Source organism: Ranitomeya variabilis, chromosome 3 (assembly GCF_051348905.1).
Source record: "Ranitomeya variabilis isolate aRanVar5 chromosome 3, aRanVar5.hap1, whole genome shotgun sequence".
In the NCBI taxonomy this organism is placed as follows: Eukaryota; Metazoa; Chordata; class Amphibia; order Anura; family Dendrobatidae; genus Ranitomeya; species Ranitomeya variabilis.
The window spans coordinates 48,287,341-48,314,224 of NC_135234.1; the positions used below are offsets into that span (position 1 = coordinate 48,287,341).

The following is a 26,884-nucleotide window of genomic DNA, read 5'->3' on the forward strand; positions in this document are numbered from 1 at the left end:
AGCCCCCCGCAGTCAGCAGAGCCACGCACAGCCCCCCGCAGTCAGCAGAGCCACGCACAGCCCCCCGCAGTCAGCAGAGCCACGCACAGCCCCCCGCAGTCAGCAGAGCCACGCACAGCCCCCCGCAGTCAGCAGAGCCACGCACAGCCCCCCGCAGTCAGCAGAGCCACGCACAGCCCCCCGCAGTCAGCAGAGCCACGCACAGCCGCCCGCAGTCAGCAGAGCCACGCACAGCCCCCCGCAGTCAGCAGAGCCACGCACAGCCGCCCGCAGTCAGCAGAGCCACGCACAGCCCCCCGCAGTCAGCAGAGCCACGCACAGCCCCCCGCAGTCAGCAGAGCCACGCACAGCCGCCCGCAGTCAGCAGAGCCACGCACAGCCGCCCGCAGTCAGCAGAGCCACGCACAGCCGCCCGCACTCAGCAGAGCCACGCACAGCCGCCCGCACTCAGCAGAGCCACGCACAGCCGCCCGCACTCAGCAGAGCCACGCACAGCCGCCCGCACTCAGCAGAGCCACGCACAGCCGCCCGCACTCAGCAGAGCCACGCACAGCCGCCCGCACTCAGCAGAGCCACGCACAGCCGCCCGCACTCAGCAGAGCCACGCACAGCCGCCCGCACTCAGCAGAGCCACGCACAGCCGCCCGCACTCAGCAGAGCCACGCACAGCCGCCCGCACTCAGCAGAGCCACGCACAGCCGCCCGCACTCAGCAGAGCCACGCACAGCCGCCCGCACTCAGCAGAGCCACGCACAGCCGCCCGCACTCAGCAGAGCCACGCACAGCCGCCCGCACTCAGCAGAGCCACGCACAGCCGCCCGCACTCAGCAGAGCCACGCACAGCCGCCCGCACTCAGCAGAGCCACGCACAGCCGCCCGCAGTCAGCAGAGCCACGCACAGCCCCCCGCAGTCAGCAGAGCCACGCACAGCCCCCCGCAGTCAGCAGAGCCACGCACAGCCCCCCGCAGTCAGCAGAGCCACGCACAGCCCCCCGCAGTCAGCAGAGCCACGCACAGCCCCCCGCAGTCAGCAGAGCCACGCACAGCCCCCCGCAGTCAGCAGAGCCACGCACAGCCCCCCGCAGTCAGCAGAGCCACGCACAGCCCCCCGCAGTCAGCAGAGCCACGCACAGCCCCCCGCAGTCAGCAGAGCCACGCACAGCCCCCCGCAGTCAGCAGAGCCACGCACAGCCCCCCGCAGTCAGCAGAGCCACGCACAGCCCCCCGCAGTCAGCAGAGCCACGCACAGCCCCCCGCAGTCAACAGAGCCACGCACAGCCGCCCGCAGTCAGCAGAGCCACGCACAGCCCCCCGCAGTCAGCAGAGCCACGCACAGCCGCCCGCAGTCAGCAGAGCCACGCACAGCCCCCCGCAGTCAGCAGAGCCACGCACAGCCCCCCGCAGTCAGCAGAGCCACGCACAGCCGCCCGCAGTCAGCAGAGCCACGCACAGCCGCCCGCAGTCAGCAGAGCCACGCACAGCCGCCCGCACTCAGCAGAGCCACGCACAGCCGCCCGCACTCAGCAGAGCCACGCACAGCCGCCCGCACTCAGCAGAGCCACGCACAGCCGCCCGCACTCAGCAGAGCCACGCACAGCCGCCCGCACTCAGCAGAGCCACGCACAGCCGCCCGCACTCAGCAGAGCCACGCACAGCCGCCCGCACTCAGCAGAGCCACGCACAGCCGCCCGCACTCAGCAGAGCCACGCACAGCCGCCCGCACTCAGCAGAGCCACGCACAGCCGCCCGCACTCAGCAGAGCCACGCACAGCCGCCCGCACTCAGCAGAGCCACGCACAGCCGCCCGCACTCAGCAGAGCCACGCACAGCCGCCCGCACTCAGCAGAGCCACGCACAGCCGCCCGCACTCAGCAGAGCCACGCACAGCCGCCCGCACTCAGCAGAGCCACGCACAGCCGCCCGCACTCAGCAGAGCCACGCACAGCCGCCCGCACTCAGCAGAGCCACGCACAGCCGCCCGCACTCAGCAGAGCCACGCACAGCCGCCCGCACTCAGCAGAGCCACGCACAGCCGCCCGCACTCAGCAGAGCCACGCACAGCCGCCCGCACTCAGCAGAGCCACGCACAGCCGCCCGCACTCAGCAGAGCCACGCACAGCCGCCCGCAGTCAGCAGAGCCACGCACAGCCGCCCGCAGTCAGCAGAGCCACGCACAGCCGCCCGCAGTCAGCAGAGCCACGCACAGCCGCCCGCAGTCAGCAGAGCCACGCACAGCCGCCCGCAGTCAGCAGAGCCACGCACAGCCGCCCGCAGTCAGCAGAGCCACGCACAGCCGCCCGCAGTCAGCAGAGCCACGCACAGCCGCCCGCAGTCAGCAGAGCCACGCACAGCCGCCCGCAGTCAGCAGAGCCACGCACAGCCGCCCGCAGTCAGCAGAGCCACGCACAGCCGCCCGCGCTCAGCAGAGCCACGCACAGCCGCCCGCACTCAGCAGAGCCACGCACAGCCGCCCGCACTCAGCAGAGCCACGCACAGCCGCCCGCACTCAGCAGAGCCACGCACAGCCGCCCGCACTCAGCACAGCCGCCCGCACTCAGCACAGCCGCCCGCACTCAGCACAGCCGCCCGCACTCAGCACAGCCGCCCGCACTCAGCACAGCCGCCCGCACTCAGCACAGCCGCACTCGGGCAGTAGAGCCGGAGAGAGAAAGATGGGAGCAACATATGGCAGAATGGAAACAGGAACAGGCAGAATGGGGGCGCGGGATGGGAGCAGCACATGACAGAATGATTGCGCACGATGGGAGCAGCACATGACAGGATGGGGGTGCAGGATGGGAGCACATGACAGGATGGGGCGCAGGATGGGAGCAGCACATGACAGGATGGGAGCAGCACATGACAGAATGGGGGCACACACATGACAGGATGGGGGTGTAGGATGGAGCAGCATATGACAGGATGGGGGCGCAGGATGGGAGCACATGACAGGATGGGGACGAAGGATTGAGCAGCACATGACAGGATGGAGGAGCACATGACAGGATGGGGGCGCAGGATGGAGCAGCACATGACAGGATGGGGCCGCAGGATGGAGGAGCACATGACAGGATGGGGACGCAGGATGGAGCAGCACATGACAGGATGGGGACGCAGGATGGAGCAGCACATGACAGGATGGTGACCATATACCAATATAAATGCTCGCCACCCGGGCGTAGAACGGGTTCAATAGCTAGTTGAATATATAGATAAAATATAAATTAACTGGAGCAATGGGCAACAACTAACAGAATGATTTTTAACAGTGAAAAATGCAAAGTACTACATCTGGGCAATAAAAATTAAAAAACCATATACAGAATGGGAGAAATAGGGCTAAGCAACAGCACATGTGACAGTCAACAGTCTGAAGCAGCAGCAAAAAGGGCAAATATTATTCTGGGATGTATTATGAGAAGCATACAGTCTAGATCATGTGAAGCCATTATTGCCCTCTACTCCTCTTTGGTCAGACCTTACCTGGAATACTGTGTCCAGTTTTGGGCACCACATTTTAAAAAAGACATCAACAAACCGGAGCAAGTTCAGAGAAGAGCGACCAAAATGGTGACTAGTCTGCAAACCATGTCCTATGAGGAACGTTTACAGGATTTGGGAATGTTTAGCTTGCAGTAAAGAAGACTGAGGGGAGACTTAATAGCTGTCTACAAATATCTCAAGGGCTCTGTTACATTATAGAAGGATCATCTTTATTCTCATTTGCACAAGGAAAGACTAGAAGCAATGGGATGAAACTGAGTGAGAGGAGACACAGATTAGATATTAGAAAACATCTTTTTGACAGTTATGGTGATCAATGAGCGGAACAGGCTGCCATGAGAGGTGGTGAGTTCTCCTTCAATGGAAGTCTTCAAACAGAGGCTGAACAGACATCTGTCTGGGATGATTTAGTGAATCCTGCTTTGAGCAGGGGGTTGGACCAGATGATCCAAGAGGTCCCTTCCAACTCTAACATTCTATGATTCTATGATTCCAAGACATAAGATTTATCAAAATTATCTTTATTCAAAATTAGACAAGCAAAACAAGAAGTGATTTAAAAATAATTAAAAACCCCAAAGGTTTATAGATGAACAACAACATGGAAGGTCATATAAGTACCCTCCAAACTCCTCCACTATGTACACCGCGAGTGTGCTGAGGTCAGGCACACTATACAGAAAAAAAAACATATAAACAGTGCAAAATATACAAAGCTCAAAAAAGCTCCAAAATTAAAAAATATCAAAAATTGACAGTGGTCAGCATTGTAAAAATTGGCCTGGTCATTACATGCAAACCACCTTCAGGGGGCAAAGGGGTTAAAAAATGAAAAAATATGGATGCAGTAATGATTTTAAAAAGTAACTAAACTCTCATCTTTCCAAATTTTGCAGGCACTTTAATTGCCGGCTGACTGGCAGGTTCAGGCTCTGAGAGCCCCCACTGATTGCCCAATAGATTCTAGAACAGTGCATATCTTGGCAGACAGGAGCATACAGCTTCTCAGACAAGAGCACACAGTTTTGCTGACAGGAACACACAGCTTCGCAGACAGGAGCGCACAATTTCGTAAATAGGAAAATACTACTTCTGTCTGAGTATGCACAAAGTGGAGTGCTTGAATAGAATGAATGGGCTTTGTTGTTTGTGCTATTGAATCTGTACTCCGCTTTGTGTGCACGGTAAGACAGGTAGTGACTGGTAGGGGTCTCATGACCAACACCTCCTCCAATCTGAAGGTAATTAAAGTGCATGCATGATATGAAAATACAAATATGATTTTTAATTATTATTTATTATTAATAATCTGTAAGTTATAATAAAGTGAACTGCGTGATTCAAGGTGGGATTCGTGAATGATATAGAAGATTGTTTGCTTTAATGAGACCAAATAAAATTTGTGTTGATTCTGCAGATTCACACCCATTACCTACAGCAAGCCAAACCACAGTGGATGCTAGGCGAACCACAGCTGGTGAGTAATAACTGTTTTTTCTGATGGTTTAGCTACAAATCATTTGCTGGCGATGTGCTATTCTACCCATTACAATAAAAACTCACAGATCCAAATCAAGTCAGCTTCCGTTATGTTTCAATTATCATCCAATATGAAAGTTGTCCCTGATAAGTGAAAGCCTTAAGAAAGTGTACATTGGAAGATGACTTTTCCTGATGAAGCTGTTCCTAACAGCGATACACGTGGGGTCTTTCCTCACACCCCTGATCCTTGGGGCTTTGAGCTTATCATGGCTTCATGTGGTGTCTTGGAGCTCTGAGCATCTGAGGTAGCATTATCTACAGCAGTGTTCCCCAACTCCGGTCCTCAAGAGCCACCAACAGGTCATGTTTTCAGGATTTCCTTAGCATTGCACAGGTGATTGAATGCTTGCCTGTCCAGGTGATGCAATTATCCCCTGGGCAATACTAAGGAAATCCTGAAAACATGACCTGTTGGTGGCTCTTGAGGACTGGAGTTCGGGAACACTGATCTACAGACACCTTACTGTAGGATTGTCTAGTGTTATTTTTCACATGGCTTTGAATTTTTTCCATGTGATCTCACGCCCCTCTTGACTTCACTTATCATGATCTCTATACCATGCATCCTTCCTTTCCCCTATGCAGTAACCATGTTTTGGCTATCGCTCACCAGGATGTTTTAGATATGTATGTACCTTGTCAGTACAGTTACATGACTGGCATATGTTGCACACACAAGCTGTTATCCTCCAATCTCAGGGGCTTGATATAGGGATACAATTGCTTAAAACTTTTCCCTGTTATTCCATATCCCTATATCATCTCTTCAGTGAATCCTGTATTAATAGGCTGAGCTTTAGACTAGAGAATGCATTTGTTATTGGCACTATGGCTACCTTCTCACAGGTCCATATGTATGTGATCTTAGATTCTTTGTAATTGATTCTCCCACTTCATCAATGTTCTCATATGTTCTATTGTATTCTGACATGTTTATAGTTTGCCTTGCTTATTCATCATTCAGGGGTGTTGGCTGTTTGTCATGTAACTGCATATTTTTGGATAGTTTTAATGTTTTTTGAATGTCCTTAGCACTCAATAAAGTTGTGATATATTTTTGCATTTAATCAGGTGTGCACACCATTATTTGTATTGGCCTTTCCTTCTCTTGCTTGCCCCTTATCTTCCGTACAAGGTGTAGCACCCTGATACCTATTTATTTACCAGTCCTTATTACCTTATTTATCAGTCTCTAGCTACGTTAAAACCTGCTTTTCTGAAGTCCAACCTCAAAGTCTTAAGGTACCTTCACACTAAGCGACTTTCCAACGATAACGATAGCGATCTGTGACGTTGCAGCGTCCTGGATAGCGATATCGTTGTGTTTGACAGGCAGCAGCGATCTGGATCCTGCTGTGATATCGCTGGTCATTGCTGAAAGTTCAGAACTTTATTTTGTCGTCAGATCGTCGTGTATCGTCGTGTTTGACAGCAAAAGCAACGATGCCAGCGATGTTTTACAATAGTAACCAGGGTAAATATCGGGTTACTAAGCGCAGGGCCGCGCTTAGTAACCCGATATTTACCCTGGTTACCATTGTAAAAGTAAAAAAAAAACACTACATACTCACCCTCTGATGTCTGTCATGTCCCCCGGCGTCCGCGCTGCTGCTCAGAGCTTCCTGCACTGAATGTGTCAGTGCCGGACGGAAAGCACAGCACAGCGGTGACATCACTGCTGTGCTCTGTACTGCCGGCGCTTACACAGTGCAGGGAAGCGGACGGCGGGGGACGCGAATGTAAGTATGTAGTGTTTGTTTTTTTTACATTTACACTGGTAACCAGGGTAAACATCGGGTTACTAAGCACGGCCCTGCGCTTAGCAACCCGATGTTTACCCTGGTTACCCGGGGACCTCGGCATCGTTGGTCGCTGGAGAGCTGTCTGTGTGACAGCTCTCCAGCGACCACACAGCGACGCTGCAGCGATCGGCATCGTTGTCGATATCGCTGCAGCGTCGCTTAGTGTGAAGGTACCTTTAGTCCTTACAGGTCTTTGTGCTTTTGTAATAAAAAATTCGAGGATAGCGTGATCGTTGCCTCCTAAATTTTCAGCCAACTTTACTTTCTCAACCATTTCCTCCCTGTTGGTAAGAATTAGGTAGAAGATGGCAGAGCCTCTTGTTCACAATTTTAGGTGTTTGAAAGATAAATTTGTCAGCGAGAGAAGATAAGAATTTCCTGGATCCATTACTTTTGCCTGGCAAAGATTCTTAACAAATATCTGGATTGTTAAACTAGAATAGGAAAAATATCAACATTTCAAAGTTACATCATATGTAGTTAATAATTAATCATAGTAGTATATTATCATTAGTTGTCCTGGGGAATAAAGGACTAAAGTTTACTTATTTTTTTTAAATAAATAGGTACAAAGTTATGCATGTTTTAGCATATAAGTAGGAGGATTAAAGCTGCTTTTTATGCTGCGCAACAAAACTCCAAATCTTTTGTGTTTCTTTACACTGTTATAGAGTTCGAATATAACATTTTTGACATATTCTGTCACCATTATGGAAAGTATAAATGCTATATAGCTCATTAATTTTAAAATAGTTGTACCTACAGTCTGAACTGTGCTAAATGATATTTCATCAAAAATCGTCATGCTAGATCATTAATCAATTAATTATTATTCTTTTATTACATGCATAAACTGTAATAAAATTCCTATCATGGATAACAATAAACACTGTCATCAAGGGTGCCATTATTATGATGAATGGGAGATTACTTTCATGATATCACTGAGTAAAGGTTCACATTTCATATGTTGACTGTGAGATAAATTATCTTTTAGCAGAAATTCTCCTTTAAGTTTAAAGGGTAATCAGCGGAGAAAGCGAACGTGTAGATGATTAATGTTTCGATATGTGAAGACACCAGGAACTGAGCTCTGCTTGGCTCCAGTAATCTGGTAAATCTGGTATAAACAATATAAAAGTGCCCTATAAAAACACAATATATTTATAGTGTGGAGCAAGGGAGAACAAAATTGGCCAATTCTTTAAAAAGATATGCTGCAGCCAAGCTCATGCATAGTTAGATAGATCGCTATATAAAATTACGAACATTTATATGCCGCTCTACAGATATTTTAAACCCAATCCTGTGACACTTTGCTCTACCAAGTGGTAATATAATTTGACATTTCTTATCCGACTATAAATGGCTGAAGTAAGACTCGGTGCTCAGATATAATAATTTAGACTTCTCCTGTCATACAATTAAATTTATTTTAGAATTATTACTAAATGTAAGATAAATGGAGGCTTTTCAGCTGCTGGAGGACCTTTCAGCTGGAACTATAATAACTATGCTAAACCACTCTCTTGTGCCTTTAGTAATTATCTATCCATCTTTGTACTTTATTGCATCTTGAAGATATGCGTCTATTTGTATTTTTCTTTATTTTTTATATATAATGTTAATCTTTATTTAGGGGGAACATTTTGCATCAAAAGAAAAACATCATGCAACTCTGTTTTTTTTTTTTTTAAATTAAAGCAACTCTGTCAACAGAGTTAACAAAAACAGAATGAATTATTAAACAGACCTGATCAGGGTGGTGTACTTATTGTGAAAAACTGTGACAGAATGGTGGAATAATCCTCAAATTAAAATGAACATTTTATAGTTAAACTCTTAAAATGTTCATTTTAATATTAGGCATTAAAACTTTCACAAAGGATAATAAAGCCATTCTCACGTGGATTTTCAAAGTAAGTAAAAAATCAGCTTCATCATGTCTAATTGATCTATTCAATAATTTACTGAGTTTTCATTTTTGAATTTGGTGGCAAATGCAAATAAGCAAAATAATTTGCATTAAATTAACTTTTTTTATATGTAGAATTGTGCAAATCAAATCCCACATTAAGTTTTCATGAATTTAGCAAAGTAATGGCTGTAACATTCCCGCCATTACTTGCCTCCTTTGTTTCCACCTCTATCACTCAGCAACCAGCTGTGAGCCCTTGGTGGCATTGCAATCTATTTAGTCTCCTGAGTCCCAGTCTTCTACTCCCAGTTATAGTTTATACTAACTCTGGTTCACTCCTGTTGCTCAGCTTCTTTTCAGCCTATTTGACTCCTGTTCTGACCTCAGCCTGTTTGCTGACAGTTCTTCAGATTGACAATTCTGTTCCTGATTTTGATATCCTGGTAACAATCCCACATGATGACTCTGATCATCCAGCATGATGTCATCCCACATGACGATAATTCTGAATATCAAAATAGTTCACCAGACTGCAGCTCACTTCATGGTAAGAACCAAGGATGACTAGAGCAAAGCCTGTCCATGGAAGCCCTACTAAGTGCTGCCAGGCTTCAATAAAAAAGTGTCCTCATATCTATGGTCAACAGACCACCATTTTGCTGCAAATTTATATGGCTGGGAAGGAGTTAAATAAATAAAAGATTGCGTTTATATGTCCAAGACCTGCTTCTCACCTGTACTGCCACCACTTATTTTTGCTTGGTCCTGCTCACTGTGGATTGGTCTTCTCTTTGATTTTCCAACAATAACTAAGCCTGAAGTATTCACATGGGCACAATAAATGCCGATGACAATAATTGGTCATGAATTGCACCTGTCATTACCCTATAATACAAAATCACTAAGACGAGAAACATAGTATACAGAGCAGTCCTAAGCCCATGTAACCGGACCGCGGTAAGCAATAGCCATGGATTACTCCCACCAGCAATGCATTCATGCAAGAACAGAGTACAAATATCCCAAATTAAAGTAATAAAAGATAGTTTATTTAACTTAATACATAAAAGGCAATAAAAGAAAAGATCATATCGGTGACAGAGCTGTTCGAACAGCCCCTGAGGAAGCCCAAGTGAAACGCGCATTTGGGTAGTGTGTGCAACACCACGGAGTCAGATATGGGTAAGAAAGACCACTTATTGTAAGAGTCATGCTGCTGCAGTCAATGCCACTATGCATTAATATTGTGATGAATATATAATATAGTTATTGCTTATAGAGTTGAGCGACTTTTACTTTTTTCGGATCGAGTCGGGTTTTGCGAAAACTGACTTTGTCAAAAGTCGGGTTGGGTGATATCCGCCGATTATTGTGAAAAGTCGGGGGCCGACTGAAACACGAAACCCAATGCAAGTTAATCAGAAATCAAAGTCGGCAGTGAGTGGACGACAGGAAAACACCTACAGTGCCCATTTAATGCCAAAAACATCAATTCTTATTACTTAAGCTGTAAATCTTAATTTACTTTATAATAATAGTTAGGCATTGAAAACTGGGGGTCATTTGGCTAAAGTTGTGGGGGGTAGGGCTGGCTCAAAGATTTTCGTGGTCCCAGGAAATACGGAATATGTCACGGCGATGGAGCAGGGAGAGGTAAGTATTTCAACTTTGCAAGTGCTTTGATCCTGAGTAGCAGGGGGGCCCACTCGTTGGCACTGGCACAGGGCCCCTCATAGTACGCCGGTGTGTTTGATGGCGGGTGACGCCTCCCACTGGCAGAGACACTTTTGCGTACTATGAGGGGCCCTGTGCCAGTGACGTCGCCAATGAGTATGCCCCCCACCTGATGAAGGAACCTGCACTTTCATCTGCACCTTCCTCTTTGTCCCCATGTAAGGTGGTATAGTATGTGGGAAGGGGAACCTGACTTTCAGCAGGGTCAGATTCTGGCCTGGTAGAGTGCAAGGGGAATGTAGTGGTTTTGGTCAATGTACTAGCAGACTCATCTAGCAGTGGCTGGGCAATGGGCAGGATGAGGAGGAAACACAGATATAGGCCCAAATATTAAATTAGGCTAAATGCCGTTCAAAATTGGTAACAGGACTAAACAGGCGGCATTGCTTTGTTCAGTGGAGGAAAACTGTAATGAGTGGCAGACACAGTTAGTAGGCCCAAATAATAAAGTAGGCTAAATGCAGTTCAAATGTGGTTGCAGGACTAAACAGGCGGCATTGCTTTGTTCAGTGGAGGAAAACTGTAATGAGTGGCAGACACAGTTAGTAGGCCCAAATAATAAAGTGGGCTAAATGTCTGCCAAAAAATTGTTCATAAATAAACAGGTGGCATATCTAGGTACAGGGGTGGGCTCCTCTGCTGAGTAGCAGACAGAGGTAGTAGGCGCAAAGTATTAACTGGTCTAAATGGAGGCCAGGGCCCCTGTATATTTTAACTATCATCTATCATTTCAACAAATTTGTATTGGCAGTGCCATTGAAGGATTTTACAGCACAGACTACACAGTGGTGGAGCAGGGAGAGGTAAGTATTGCAAGTGGTAGAGCACTGTTCGAGCTGGGGGGGAACACTCTTGTGGGTGGCGGTACTGGCACAGAGCCCCTCATATTACGATGGTGTGTCTGATGTTGGTTGTGCACCACCACCATCAGAGACACTTCATTGTACTATGAGGGACCCTGTGCCAGTGCTGTCGCCCAAGAATGGGCCCACCTACCTGTCCAGGCAAATGGCACTCGCATGGGTGCTTGCGCCAGGTGGTGACCACGGCCCTGTGGGGGGAGTCAGCCCATTTAGGGAGGTATAAAAATGGCCTATGGTGGGCATTCAGCAGCTGCAAATGGAGGAATTGGAGAAGTCAGTAAGAGGAGGCCAAAAGCAAGACATTTTTCAGGCAAGCTATGTGTCAGCAGGGGAAGGTGGGGCAAAATAATTTGAAATCCATGATTGGTTCATTTTAATGAAGGTTAGATCATCAACATTTTGGGTAGCCAGACGTGTCCTTTTTTTGGTCAGTACACAGAGTAACCTGTAATGTCGCCTGACGCATCCTTCACTTTTGGTTTGGGTGAAGGACACAAGGAAACGTATTGTTCCTGACTGGGAGCATCCACTGATGACTCGCTGCTTTTATATTTGGAACTTTCTGAAGAGGAGGCGAAAGAGCTAGAGGCTGAGTCAGCAAGGAAAGCCAAAACTTTTTCCTGCTGCTTCGGCTTTAAAAGCTGTTTTCCTACTCCCAGATAAGGGAGCCTTCGAGGCCTTGTGTAGCCAGACGATGACGCTGGCTCAACACCTCCAGCCTTAGGTGCTATTGTGCTTTTGCCACTACCACCAGATGCACCACCACCACCACCACCATCAGTACCAGCTGGCAACCACCACCCACGGGCTCTTCCACCAGACTTCCTCATTTATTGGAAAATCTAACCAAAATAACAACCGTTATATGGTACTGTAAAACAAGGTAGAAGGTGTATATAAACTTGTTGAGAATTTAAATCTCCCTTTTGATTTTGGGAGACTGAACCAAAACTCAAGCCCTGTGCATAAAACAACACAATGTAAGTGGCAGAAAGTGGCTGGCTAATACTCGACAAACTAACAGGACTGAAGTATATCCACTTTGTCAGAATTTGAATCTCACCTTTTTTTGGAAGACTGAACCAAAACTCAGGCCCAGTGTATATAACAACTCAATCTAAGTGGCAGAAAGTGGCTGGCTGACATACGACAAACTAACAGGACTGAAGTATATCCACTTTGTGAGAATTTGAATCTCCCTTTTTTTTTTGGAGACTGAACCAAAACTCAGGCCCAGTGTATAAAACAACACAATGTAAGTGGCAGAAAGTGGCTGGAAGATATATGAAAAAATACAAGGACTGTAGTACAATTTCAATCTCCCTACAATGATCTCAGGGCAAGTATGGCAGCAATAAAAAGGACTGCTGCACACAAAAGTGTGGACAAATAAACAAGATAACTGTGCAGAAAGGAGCAACAGGATTTTTGCTTTTAAAAAAGCAGTTGGTTTGCACAGCAGCGTGCAAACAGCAATGCAGCTATCAGGGAGCCTTATAAGGCAGCCTTGTAAGCTACAGAGCTGATGCACAGAAATCTAGCCTCCACTGTCCCTGCCAAGAAAGGGTGGTGTTGGACAGTGGAAATCGCTACAGCACAAGCGGTTTGGGGGTTAATCTTCCCTCCCTAACTATATCCCTTCTTCTGATGAAGCTGCAGCAACCTCTCCCTATGCTAAGATCAGCAGAAGTAAGATGGCAGTCGGCGTGCACGCCCCTTTATAGCCCCTGTGATGCCGCAGAAAGCAAGCCAATCACTGTCATGCCCTTCTCTAGGGTGGTGGGGACCGAGACCTATGTCATCACGCTGCCCACACTCTGCGTCCTTCATTGGCTGAAAAATGGCGCTGAAAGCGTCATATGAAATGCGACTTTTGCGTGCAGATCGGTGACCTCATGGCCGATCCCACACTAAGATCGGGTCGGGTTTCATGAAACCTGACTTTGCCGAAAGTCGGCGATTTTTTAATTTGTCCGATCCATTTCGCTCAACCCTAATTGCTTATTTTCCTGCATTGATGCGGCCACACGAATCTCTTTTGAGTATGTTGAATGGACTTGGTGCACTGTCACTTTATGCTTATATAGGTCCTTTCAATAGGCAATCCCTGACTACACTGTATCTGCGGCGTCATAAATTACTATTCTTGTTGCACCAAATATTGTGTTTAAAATAGCTCTGTCACTGATATGATCTTTTTAACTTGTATTGCCTTTTATGTATTGAGTTAAGTAAACTATATTTTTTACTTTACTTGTGGACCTGTCATTACCGTGTATGTCGCTGACATGTATCTTGCCCCACATGAACATGTGATACTTAGAGAATGCCTAAAAAACATAGAAGAGACCAAAGAAGACAGAAGACAACCATTTGAAGACAGCAGAGGATCTTTTCGAGAATTTGTCAGGATTGCATGTTAAGAAAGGGAGTAGAACAGGTAAGTATCGCATATAAAAGTGCTCCCCCCTTTTTATTTTAATTTTTATGTTCTTTGCTCTGGGATATTTTAAATATTGTTCTTAAAAGTCATGTTTTAATATCTTTACCTTTTACGAATGCTGAAATTTCTTTCCTCGTGCTGATAATTTTCCATCAGTTAAGGACATAATAGTATGAGTTCCACCATTAACATACCAAGAATGTAGAGTGGTTTACCTGATATAATTCTAACATACACATGAACACCAAACAGTATTCACAAAGCAACCAATTATTACAAATCAAATGTAAGTTTAATCGTTACAAAATGTACATATTTAATACAAAAGGCTATTTAATGAGTGTCAAGTAGGTACTGTAGGTGATAAGTGATAGACCACATAGCAATGTATTAATCATTAATCTTCAAGTATATGCAAAAAGTTTAATCTGCTGTGACATCAATCAAAATAAGGTGCCAGTATTTCAAAAGGGACATAATTATAAATGATTGTAGGTATATGAAAGGTTTGTCTAATGCTTACAGAAATTGTCTATACTATGAAGTCCTAGAACAGCGCCCCATCTTGTTTTTCACGTAAATTGTTTTCTCAAGAGAAGTTGCTTACATGTCCTCTCCTGCAGGCTCTATATAGTCCCAAATAGGTTGGCCAGGTGATGGATCATTGGCACATGAGACATCAGTCCCATGCCACAGCTACCCCATCCGGCGCTCTTATCCAAAGCATGACAGGGGAAAGTATTTCCGTCTTGTCAATGGCGCAGACCTGCAATGTTTTGAAGCCTTTGCAGGTACAATAAGTCAATGGGGCTAGTGCACATGTGCTTGTTTTCTTAAAGTCTACAGGAGGGAGCCATACTGTGTACGATTTAAGGCAATAAATTCGAATTTTAGCAGATTTGCTTTTCTGTAGCTTGATTCCTTACATAAACATAAAACCAGCCTACTATATATTTTTATTTTTAATCCTGTAAGTAATATTATTACAGCAATTACATTATAAAATGTACTAAAATCAATGCGGACAACGATAGTTTAAACCCCTCAACAAATAATCTAATCATGTTTCATGTTTCCATATTTGCTTCATTTAGAGTGCCTCTTCAGAGTTGTTATCCACTAAGTATCCATTTAGTAACAGAACAAATAACAAAAAATGTTCCTTCTTTAATGGCTGAAAATTAAGGCATGTTTTAATTTAATTGTGTTTTTTTGTTCGATATAATGATTCTGCAGTTTGAGCCAAGATTATACAAACAGTCCAGATAAGATAAAAGAGCTTTTTAGTCTATCATTGTTATGGCCCCTTTCTTCTAAAAAGTGTCAATGCCAAATTGTTTTCGTAATTAATGAATGAAGCTTGACATTTACATAAAAAAACATGAGTCATAATTAACTTGATGATAGCATATATTAAGTTATTATAATTATGGAACTTATTGTTAAAATGTTTAGACTTTTAGCTCGTCATCTATGCAATTACCATCTATATATTCATATTTGTTGACTTGAATGAGATTAGAAAGAAGGTTCAGCCACTTTTCCCAAAAAAGAGAACCATTTTTGTTTAGGGTAAGGGTATGTTTCCACGTTACGGATGGGCGGCGGTATCGCCGCAGCGGCGAAGCCGCTCGGCGCTAAGCCCCACCCCCTTTCTGGGACGCGATCATGCCGGATGTGTTAACTCTTCACATCCGGGATGATCGCGCTCTCCCATAGGGCCCTGTGATATGCCTTGCGGGGACGCTGCGTCCCCGCAAGGTGTACGGACATGCTGCGATCTGAAAAGACGCGCAGCATGTCCGTAGTCGCAGGGCCGCCGCGTGCGGGTTTCCACGGATAGTGGAGACGGGATTTCATCAAATCCCCTCCACTATGCTGGAACATCTGGACGCTGCTTGTTTGACGCTGCAGCTCTGCGCAGCGTCAAACAAGCAGCGTTTCCTTACCGTGGAAACATACCCTTAGCTTGGTATTGCAGCTTCTTACCAATCTAATCAACTGAATGAATTTGGATTGCAATACCAGAGGCAGTTCTTGGGCAAGAGGTTTTTTTTTCTGAAGAGTGGATGTGACAGCAGCACCACGAGCATATCCACACCATCTTGTTGAAGCGTTTAGCTGTACATGCTCCAAACACTGGATACCATATTCTCATATTCTACATGTGGCCTCACAAGTGATTTATAAAGGGCTACCAATGCATTGAGATTAAGGGTACCACAGTATGTGGTTCACAGACGTGACTACTTTTCCTGCCTGAGCATATTGCAGACAAAACCAGGTGTGCATTTCACAACACCTTCAGTGTAAAGATCCACATAAATACTGATATATGGACCAGTAAGCACAGGCAGGGACATTATACCTCTCTATCTGCCCACTGGGTAAATGTTGTGGAGGCTTGGACTGAGGCATAAGCATTTTCGTGCATGTTATACCACTACCAAGGATTGGTGGATGTTTTTGGATATTTCTCTGTCCATGTTGCCTCCTCCTCCTACTCTGCTTCCTCCACCACCTCATCATCTGGTCAGCGTAACACTTGCACCACCAACTTCAGCACAGCCAGGGGAAAATGACAGCAGGCTATTCTGAAACTCATCTGTTTAGAGGAAAAATACCTTGCCATGTAAGAGATGTGGAAGGGGTTTAACCCCTTCCTGACGTCGGACGGGATAGTACGTCCGACGTCAGGTCCCCTGCTTTGATGCAGGGCTCCGCGGTGAGCCCGCATCAAAGCCGGGACATGTCAGCTGTTTTGAACAGCTGACATGTGCCCGCAATAGCGGCGGGTGAAATCGCGATTCACCCGCCGCTATTAACTAGTACTAAGTACTAACGAGTACCGAGATAGCCCTAATCACAAAACTAGGAGAAGGCAACTTGGACCTAACCTGCATAAAGCGGCCATCGAGTTGCTTCATGTCCCTCCTAAAGAACCAGAATAAAGAATAAATAAAGAATTAAAATAAAAAATATGGATATACTCACCTCTCCGGCGGCCCCTGGACCTAATGAGGAGTTTAGGACCTGCGATGACGTCGCGGCCTGTGATTGGTCGCGTGAGCGGTCACATGAACGGCACGCGACCAATCAGAAGCCGCGACGTCATCGAAGGCCCTTCACGCGCTCATTCTTAGGAACAGAGGCTGCCAGTTACAGCGGTAAGGTCCATGGGCCGCCGGAGAGGTGAGTATATCCATATTTTTTTATTTTAATTCTTTATTTTTTACATGAATATGGATCCGGTTCCGATTTCCGATATCACAAAAGTATCGGAACTCGGTATTGGAATTCCGATACCGCAAGTATCGGCCGATACCCGATACTTGCGGTATCGGAATGCTCAACACTAGTGCTGAGCAAACTAAATATGTTAGATTGGTATTTCATTATTTACTTTACTCAAACAAAGAATAAAGCAATTACTGTTAACAAATGTACAACCTACTTGCTAAAGTTAAACAGAAGATAGGTGCACAGTATTGCATAGAAACAGCAAGGTGGAAATCCTTAGCTGAAAGCTCACTGACTGGCTTCAAATATCAATAGAATGTCAGAACATCTAAATGAATATATCACAAGCAGGAAACACACTTTAAGTAATAGAATATAAAGTTGCTCCCAAAAGGTAATAGGCAGACAAATTAAAACATCTGTGTTAAGCTAGAAATAGTGCAGCCAGAAAACAGAACCCAAAAACCAAGAAAAGAGGTGTGTTTCCTGTGGCTTGACAGAAAGACAAGCTGACACCAAAATACAAGAGCAAAAGATCAAATCAAGGAGCATGACATTTTCAACAATATGGTGGAAGAGTATGTGTCCACATGTCTTCACGTCCTGACTGTTGGGTCTGCCCCATTTAACTTCTGGGTTTTCAAATTGGTCACAAGACCTGACCTTGTCTTTTATGCCTTGGAGGTGCTGGCCTGCCCTGTGACAAGAGTATTGTCAGAAAAGTGTGTTTAGCATGGCAGGGGGATGTGATCACAGGCAGGCTCATCCACCTGCCCACAGCCAACAAGGACAAGTTCACAATCATTAAAATGAACCAGGCATGGATCCCACATGACTTGTCCATACCTTTAGCTGTATACAGAAGTATACCAGCCGTACTCAGCCATTGTTCCATTCCACCGCAATTTGTTCATTCTGTATGCCATTCTCAATGTTTTGCAGATGACAGCATGGCAAACAACGGATGTTTGTGTCCACCATTCATCTGAATGGGGTCCCGGTTTGGGTTCTGTTCTGGTACCCAAACCAATTTTTTTTTTATGTTCATCCAAACCCGCCGGATCTGAACATTCAAGGGTACGCCAATCACTAGTCCTCTTTGATACCTTGCAGCTATGATATCACAAAGTCTATCCTTGCCTATCCTGTGGTTTATCAGACCTTGACCTACTGATGGGGACAGTATTTGTAACATTCCCTATTGAAAGAATGAAAGTCTTCACTGTCCACTCTCTAATTATTTTCCTTTCCACATCCCACCTGCTGGACAGAAGTAAAGAAGTAAGTAGGAGCGCCAAGTGCCTCAGCTTCCCCTGCTTCCCTAGCATTATATATCTTTAGAAATTCAAATTCACTGATTTCAATACATTTTCCCCCAACATTTCATACGAAAATAAATTTGCGCTACGCTCAAAACTTAAAACTTTGACATTTCTTAGAAAATACATGAGGGGAGAAGAGAGACAAAGGACCTTGCTGGCCATAAGAACTCACACTCTGCAGGTTAAATTGAGAGAAAAGACTCCACTGACTATAAGAGCTTAGATTGTGCAGATGATAAAGAGAGTACCTTACTCAGTGACTGTGCAGATGGAAAATGACTCTGCCGTACAAGCTGTGCTCCACAGCTGTTCTGTGATGGCGAACAGAAATTCATGAGAATTTAGGAGATTCAACTCGAACTCGATCCTACGTGGATCATCTCTGCTTAGCATTCCTGTGAACAGAGATCAATGTGTTCCAGAGGAGCAGACCCCTGAGCATGACTGACAGTTTTTACAGCAGAGTTAGTCTTTCTCTCCCTTTTTCTCTCTTATTTGTGGGTAATCAGTGGCTTTTCAGTATTCAGATTTGCAGCAATTATTTGACTAAAATCAAATTTTGGGATAAAATTTGGTGAACTTGGAAAATGTGAATTTCAGAAGGTCAACTCATCTCTACTTATTTGCTAACATTCTAAAACCGTAACATCAAGATTTACATATGACATCTAAATTGGTTTTTACATAGATGCTGTTTATTATTGTCTATAGAGTTGTCAGCAGTATTTTTGTAATTGAAATCAAACAATTTTTTAAATGAAAGATGGAATTTCACATATAAAAACTACTGTAAAATCCATACTGAAAATGTCTTGTATAATGTTTTTTTTTCACAGCTCCTTGTCCACCCTTCCATAAAATGTGTAATGATGCTGTAACATGTATACCAGAGTCTCGCTATTGTGATGGATTGCCTGATTGCCCAGATGGTTCGGATGAAGATAACAACACATGTGGTAAGAGAAAAACTGCAAGGATCCATGTCATTAAACTAGGGACTATTTTATTGTATTTTATTTTTTTTTGCTCTTTCTCTGTAGCAATAGGTGTAATGTTTATTCTGAAAGTTAATACTGATAATTAGATAATATACAATTCATAGAAAAAGATCACACTTGCTGTTTACTGTATTAAAGGCTATATGTTAGAGATGAGCAAATCACTTTGAATATAAAAAAAAAATCAAATTCAATAGAATCCAAATTTTTGGCCATTTAATTTGTCCAAAGTCAGCAGATTAGTGTCTGACAAGCATTTTGCTGGATTCAGAAAGGCAAGAAAGGACATAGAGAAATAAAAAATGAGTACATAATATTTCTCCAGCCCTCACCTGTCTTCACTGATTCAGCCACCGATGCAGGATTCATGTGGCCATCTTTGATGTCTTCTGATGCTTAGTATTTTTGGCCTTTTCTGCCCTAAGCAGACGAGAGACAGGAGACACCGAAGATGCCAGTTGCCAGAAGATGTCAAATAATGTTTTTTGCAGATTTTTTATAATGCGCTGAGGTATGGTGAAAGCTTATAGCATAATAACATACATTTCATTTGCATCCAATAAATTCAATGTAATTTATGGGTTCTGGCCAAATTTGATCAAACTGCCAAAGTTTCAGCAGATTTGTTCATCATTACTTCTAGAATACTACTACTACTACTACTACTACTACTACTACTACCGAATTCTATATAAAAAATAATAGTGAATATATATGAATAATAATCTTGGTTGTAATAGGAAAATTACTATCGACAGTTAATACAAACTAAATTTACTATGTAATAAGTGTTAGGGCTAGCGGAACACACCAAATGAATATAGAGATTTTATTATAATAGATGCGTCCACCGTGCAGGCGAACCTGCTGCTAGCAAATGGCGGAACTATATGGCGGTATGAGCTAACTCTGTTACTTCACAGAGTAGCTGTGAACTCAAAGCACTGCACTCTGTTAGACTTCACAGTGGCACAGGCTAACTACCCAAACGAGAGCAGTCAGTGGTCATGCACGCACACAAAACACCTAGCCGGAGGTACCAGCGTTCTAAGGGCTTATTTCAGCCAGGTCCCTGAATACACAAACACACAAACTCCTCGCCGGAGGTGCCAGCATTCTAGGGGCTTATTTCAGCCGGGTCCCTGAACACAACCATACATGACCACACTGGCGCAAAGTACATAACTTAGAACAATACTAGCGCATGGCCGTGCGGCCATGCGAGCCTTAAATAGTTGCAGCACCTACAGGACCTTCCTAGAAGGACCAATGAGAGGCTGCCACAGAGCGTGAGCACCTACAGGACCTTCCTGAAGGACCAATGGCCTAAGCTGCAGTATCTGATCATGTGACCCTTGATCTCCACTGAGAGATCTTACTCTGGGCATGCTCAGAACGAGAAAAGCAGGACTTAGTCCCAGAAGCGTCTGCTCGCCGCTGCCCAGCACTGACTTCAATGGCAGAAGCAGGGAAAGCAGCAGTAACTCTTTGTACAGAGTCAGACTGAGCGAGACACTGGGACCGACGTCTCCGCTGAGCAGGCTCCACTGCGGCAGGAGAAGAATGGGAGACTGCAGCGGAGATGGACCGACATTCCCCCTGTGCAGAGGTGGGAACTCGACCCCTCACAATAAGGCTAAGTTCACATTAGTGTTTGAGACCGTAGTGTGGTTCTGCGGACTTCTTTCCTTAAGCTCTGCCTACTTCCACATGCATCCTGCGTACCTATGTTTAACATTGGGAACGCAGGGACACACACTGTATGCGGATGCTTCTGCATGCGTAATTTTGACATGCAAGAAAATGCAACATGTTGCTTTTGGCGGGCACATCAAAATGACACATGCTGACGCATCCCCATACAATGCATGTCCCTGCGTACCCAATGTTAAAGATAGGTACACAGGATGCATGTGGAAGTAGGCAGAACTAAGGAAAGAAGTCCACAGCACCACGCTGTGGACTCAAACGCTAATGTGAACCCGGCCTAAAGCTGTATCAAGTGTTTTCCCATGCTTAGATACTTCTCTAGGTTCTCCATTTTTCACTTACAGGACATGTCATAATATGCATGGGATATGGAAATTATAGCTGCACCAAGGACAGAGACTATTATGTGAGACTAACAGATTACAGGCACTCAGTATATGTTGCTTACACATTGTAGTGTGCATAGGTTTTAATTTGCTGTGGGAACAATGCTGCAAAATAAGAATGCTTTAGAAAAATAAAGTACGGTATTAACAACTTATTTTTATCTATGAACAAAATGCAAAGTGAATGAGCAAAAGCAAAATCTAAATCAGATCAATATTGCCTTTGCTTTAAAAACTGCAACAATTATTTTAGGTACTTGCATACAGTTTTTGAAGGAACTCAACAGGGAAATTATAAAAAACTTCTTGGAGAACTAGCAACAGATCCTCTGTGGCTGTAGTCTTGCGTAAATCCTTCTGTCACTGTCTGTAATTCCAGACAGATGTTAGTATGTTGAAATAAGGCTACGTTCACATTTGCGTTGTGCGCCGCAGCGTCGGCGCCGCAACGCACAACGCAAACAAAAACGCGGCAAAACGCATGCACAACGCTGCGTTTTGCGCCGCATGCGTCCTTTTTTCTATTGATTTTGGATGCAGCAAAAATGCAACTTGCTGCGTCCTCTGCGCCCGGACGCGGGCGCCGCAGTGACGCATGCGGCGCAAAACGCAAGTGCACCGCATGTCCATGCGCCCCCATGTTAAATATAGGGGCGCATGACGCATGCGGCGACGCTGCGGCGCACACCGCAAATGTGAACGTAGCCTAAGGGCTTTGTAGAAAATTCTTAATGACATTGTATATTCTTTATATTTGGAATAGTTGTCCTGCTGCATAATCATTTTGGAGGCAGTCATACACCTTCCTGATGGTATAACATGATGGATAAGAATTTGCCTGTGTTCGTCAGCACGTAATTCCAGAAAGACTTGATACTGAGATCAAGGTTCTGTAAGGGCCATATCAACATTTTCAGGACTCCTTGTTCATTTTTTATCCTAAAGATACTTCTTAAAGACACTGGCTGTATGTTTGAGGTAGTTGTTCTGCGGTAGAATAAATTTGCAGCCAAACAGAAACCTCCCTTATGGTATGTGCTAGGTGCCAGGATTCTCCCGCTGCACAGGGTAGATCCCAAGCCTTGCCTGCATCGGCGGTCTCCCATAAAGCTTTTGCCACTGCTGGTGCTGCTGAGCATAGACTTCGTTTCCAGCATCTTGCTCAGGCTCATGCTATTCATCTGGTTACTGCTCACCCTACTGAGCATGCTCATGATGTGGCGACATCTCATTGCTGATCGGTCGTCAACTGCTCTTGTGATGTGGCAGCTCCACATTGGTCCACGGGCAAGGTCCTGTCTGACTGGACAGATTGATGTATAAAATGCTTTCAGAGGTGCACGCCGATGCGCTAGTAGCAACCTCTTTCTATGTGAGACTGAGATATTGCTACAGTGTGGTTTTTGTCAGCATGTGCTCAGGGTTGGTGGTAAGCCATTAGAATTTTGGCAACTCTGGAGAGGAGTTGGTTGAGTGCTGCTGCTCACTGCTTGACCACTATTTGCTACTAGCCCCATTAGTGGGCTTCAATCCCATGTGAGGTTAACAGGGATCGTGTCTAGTGTCATATATTCTTTGTTACTGTGTGCGAGTGACAGCTCTATTGCAAAGCTTCTGCTTCGTTACTGTGTGCGAGGGACACAGCTCTATAGCAGAGCATCTATTCTGTTTCTGTGTGTGACTGACACAACTTTGTTTGCTGTTCACAGAGTGACGTGTAACTCAGTGCGAGCAAGCAATCACTCGCTGCGTGTTCCGCCATTGTTCACATTAGCTCCAGTTTTACATGTCTGCACGGTGGACCCTGGGTTGTGATTGCACTTCTTTATTAAATTTAGTCAGTGCAATCCGCCAACCATAGCAGTATAGCATGATGGATAAGTGTCTACCTGTATTTACCAGCATTAGGGCTCGCTCACATTGGCGTATAAATCGAACTAGTGCAATGCGAAACAACATTGCATTGCACTCTGATCAAGGTTAGTAAATAAATCAGTGATCAGCTGCAAGTTTTATTCTCAGTTTGGATTGAGCTGAGAAAAAAATTGCAGCATGCTGCGATTGTGAGAATCAGATCACATTTGTCAATGCAAGTCATTGGGTGCGAAAAAAAACTGCACGACACACGGAACATGCGCATGCCATCTGAATTTTACGCACACATCTCAAAAGAAAACCAATGTTTAAACAGTCAAGTACAGTAAGTTCTGAGCCAAAACCCTCATAATAGTTAGACAGAATAGATTGAAAGTTGTCGGAGAGATATAATCAGTGCTTTGTGTTTGTAGCTTACTGTACATGTAATTACCTAATAAATAAATAAAATAAAGAAATGGTATGGGGTCCCTCCTATTTTTAATAACCAGCTAAGGGAAAACAAACATCTGGGGGCTGTGTCATTTGTCTGGGAAGAGGCCAATAAACATGGAGCTTCCCAGACTATTAATATCAGCTCGCAGCTGTCTGCTTAGCCTTTACTGGTTATCTAAAATCGGGGACCACCCAAAAAACAGCTGCCAGCCAGAAAGTCTATGGAAATTTACCCCTAGATGCACCAATTCTGGCTCTTTACATTCTGCTCTTCCCAATTGCCCTGGTGTGTTGACAATCGGGTAATGGCTTTGGAGTTGATGTCAGCTGTGTAATGTCCTATGATATCAAGTCCAGGGGTTAGTAATAGAGACATCCCCATTACGAACCCAGTAGTCAAAATAAATAAATACACACAAACAGAAAAGTCTTTTAATTGTACAAAACACTCCCTGACAATTACCCTCTTTTACGCATTTATTGCAATAAACAAATAATTCACAGGGGTAATATAGAGGTTTCTGGTTTTCATGCTACACTCAGTGTGTTATGGCAGCAGTAACATTACTCTAGTCTTCGCTCACCTCAACCTCTGCATGTAGCAGAGTAGGGGATCGTTGTGGGGCATTCATGTTATGGATTTCGTCAGACCCCTGTGGATTATTTGTTTATGGTAATAAATGGGTAAGAAAGTAATTTTGCAAGGAGTGTTTTTTACAATTAAAGGACTTCTAATTGTCAACCCCAAAACCATTACCCTGATTGCCAACACACCAGGGAAATCGAGAAGAGCCGAGGCTCAGTGCCAGAATTAGCACATCTAGTGGATGCGCCATTTCTGGGGCAGCTGAGGACTGGTCTTTTTAGGTTGATGTTAAAAACGCATTGCATACAGATTGCATACGCATGTCATACGGATGCTAGGAGAGAAAAATTGCAGTGCATTGTACTTGTATGACAAACACAAGACACTCATCCTACTTTTCTGGATCATTATCAGACCGAATTTTTTTAAACACTAATGTGACTCCAGCTTTAAGAAGTTCATTAATCCTGACCAAATCCCTAACTCCATTTGCTGAAATGAAGCCCTAAATGTGCAAGGAACCTCTACCATGCTTCATTGTTGCTTGGAGACAGTCATCATTGTACTATTCTCCAACCCTTCACGAAAAACTGCCTACTCTTTCTGTCAAACATGTAGTGCATAGTTTAGTCATGTGGAATTGCTTTCATGTCAAAAGTATGCTTCTTGGCCACAATTCTTCCATGAAAACCAATTCTGGGCAGACTTCTCTGAATAGTAAATGGACTTTGCTCAGTCCCACTGGTTGCTGTCAGTGCTAATTGTACTACTGGACACCTAATTTCAAAGGAGTGAAAGCATGATATTACTTTTTTCTTCTGAATTAGGATTCTTTGGGCAACTAGTTCATCTACAGTCCTCAAAATTGCCCATTTCTTGGTGTACTCAATGGTGAAAAGTGCAAGCCATTAGGTATCCATAATGCGGTATCATCAGGGAGGAGCGTGATTGGCTCTAATTTTCTTCATGCAGCCAGACAATGACCCCAAGTGTACAGTCAATGTTACAAAGATTACAACATTATTGAATCTGTGAAGGATGACATGAAGAGAGAAAAAAGGCATTTTGCAGAACATCTGTGCCTAGTTCTCCAAGATGTTTAGAACAACCTCATTATCAAGTTCTTTTAATAACTGTGGGCAAGTGTACCCAGAAAATTGATGATTTGAAGTTATTTTGAAAACAAAGGATTTTTGACACCAAAAATGGATTTGATTTAGATTTCTCTTTTGTTCACTCACTTTGCCTTTTGTTAATTGCTAAAAATATTTTAACACTTTTATTTTAGAAAGAATTCTTACCTTGGAGCATTTTTTTCCACATTAGTCTAAAACGTTTGCACCATACTATACATGGAATCAAATATGTATAGAATGTTTTTGATTATTCTATTATCTTAATAACTAGGCACAATGGCTTCAGTGTTATGACACATGAGTACTTAATTTATCCCCCACCTACAATTGCAAAACCGTCACCTTATACCAGCACTGTAGACTTACAAATTAAAGTGACATTTATTTTTAGCTTTAATTTTCAAATCCCTGATGCTAATCTTCTTTAATGCTGAGCGAGATTTTGTTTTGATTTTCAATACATTGTGGCACTTATGATTTTTTAAATTGTATTTTACTACATTTTTTTTATTAGAAAGCAAGGTGACAAGCATAACCATTCCTGTAGTTTTATGGTATTTACTATCAGATTAAATAATGAATAATTTTAAAGTTATGACTTTTATGGAGTAAGTAATACTGAATATACTTATTTTAATAGTTTTTACTTTTTAATAAACTAATGGGGAAAAAGTGGTGATTTTAATTATTATATGTTAGGGATTTTTATATACTATTTTAAACTTATTCAAATCGATTCGGGGACTTGAACCTGAGATCCTTTGTTATTTGGTGCAATACAGTACAATATAGTTTTGTAAAATAACAATCATTTCTAGTAAGCCCCCGTCTGCCATCACAGCACATCGGCAAAGCAACCTACAGTAATGTAGGCCGCAGACCGCTTTATAGTTAAACTGCTGTATTTTGAGTAATCCTAGATTGTGAAAGGTGCACATTGGTGTCAGATGTATAACATAGGAGGAAGCCACACCATATGGAGTGATCTTTGCTCCTGCTACTCCTTTACTCACTTAAATCTGACATCTTCTATATATATAATTGTCTAAGGGTTTTTCTGTCTGTCTGTCTGTCTGTCTGTCCTGGAAATCCCGCGTCTCTGATTGGTCGAGGCCGCCAGGACTCGACCAATCAGCGACGGGCACAGCATGGCGACGATGATGTCATAAAGGTTGCCTCGACCAATCAGCGACAGGCACAGTCTGCCGCGAATTCGCCTCGGCCAATCAGCGATGGGCACAGTATCGACGTAGATGTCATAATGGTTGCCATGACGATGATTATGTCATAAAGGTTGCCTCGACCAATCAGCGACGGGCACAGTCTGCCGTGAATTCTGGAATCATCATTGTCCATATACTACGGGGACATGCATATTCTAGAATACCCG

The 26,884-nt window shown here is 44.4% G+C and overlaps 1 protein-coding gene across 1 annotated transcript in view; it reads left to right on the forward strand.

Moving 5' to 3' along the window:
* The window catches only part of TMPRSS15 (transmembrane serine protease 15), a 399,115-nt gene that overhangs the window by 54,453 nt on the left and 317,778 nt on the right, over positions 1-26,884 (forward strand). Inside the window, exons 5-6 of the mRNA XM_077294014.1 lie at positions 4,922-4,981; positions 19,205-19,324. Coding sequence (XP_077150129.1) covers positions 4,922-4,981; positions 19,205-19,324 — 180 coding nt within the window. The remainder of the gene's footprint in view (positions 1-4,921; positions 4,982-19,204; positions 19,325-26,884) is intronic.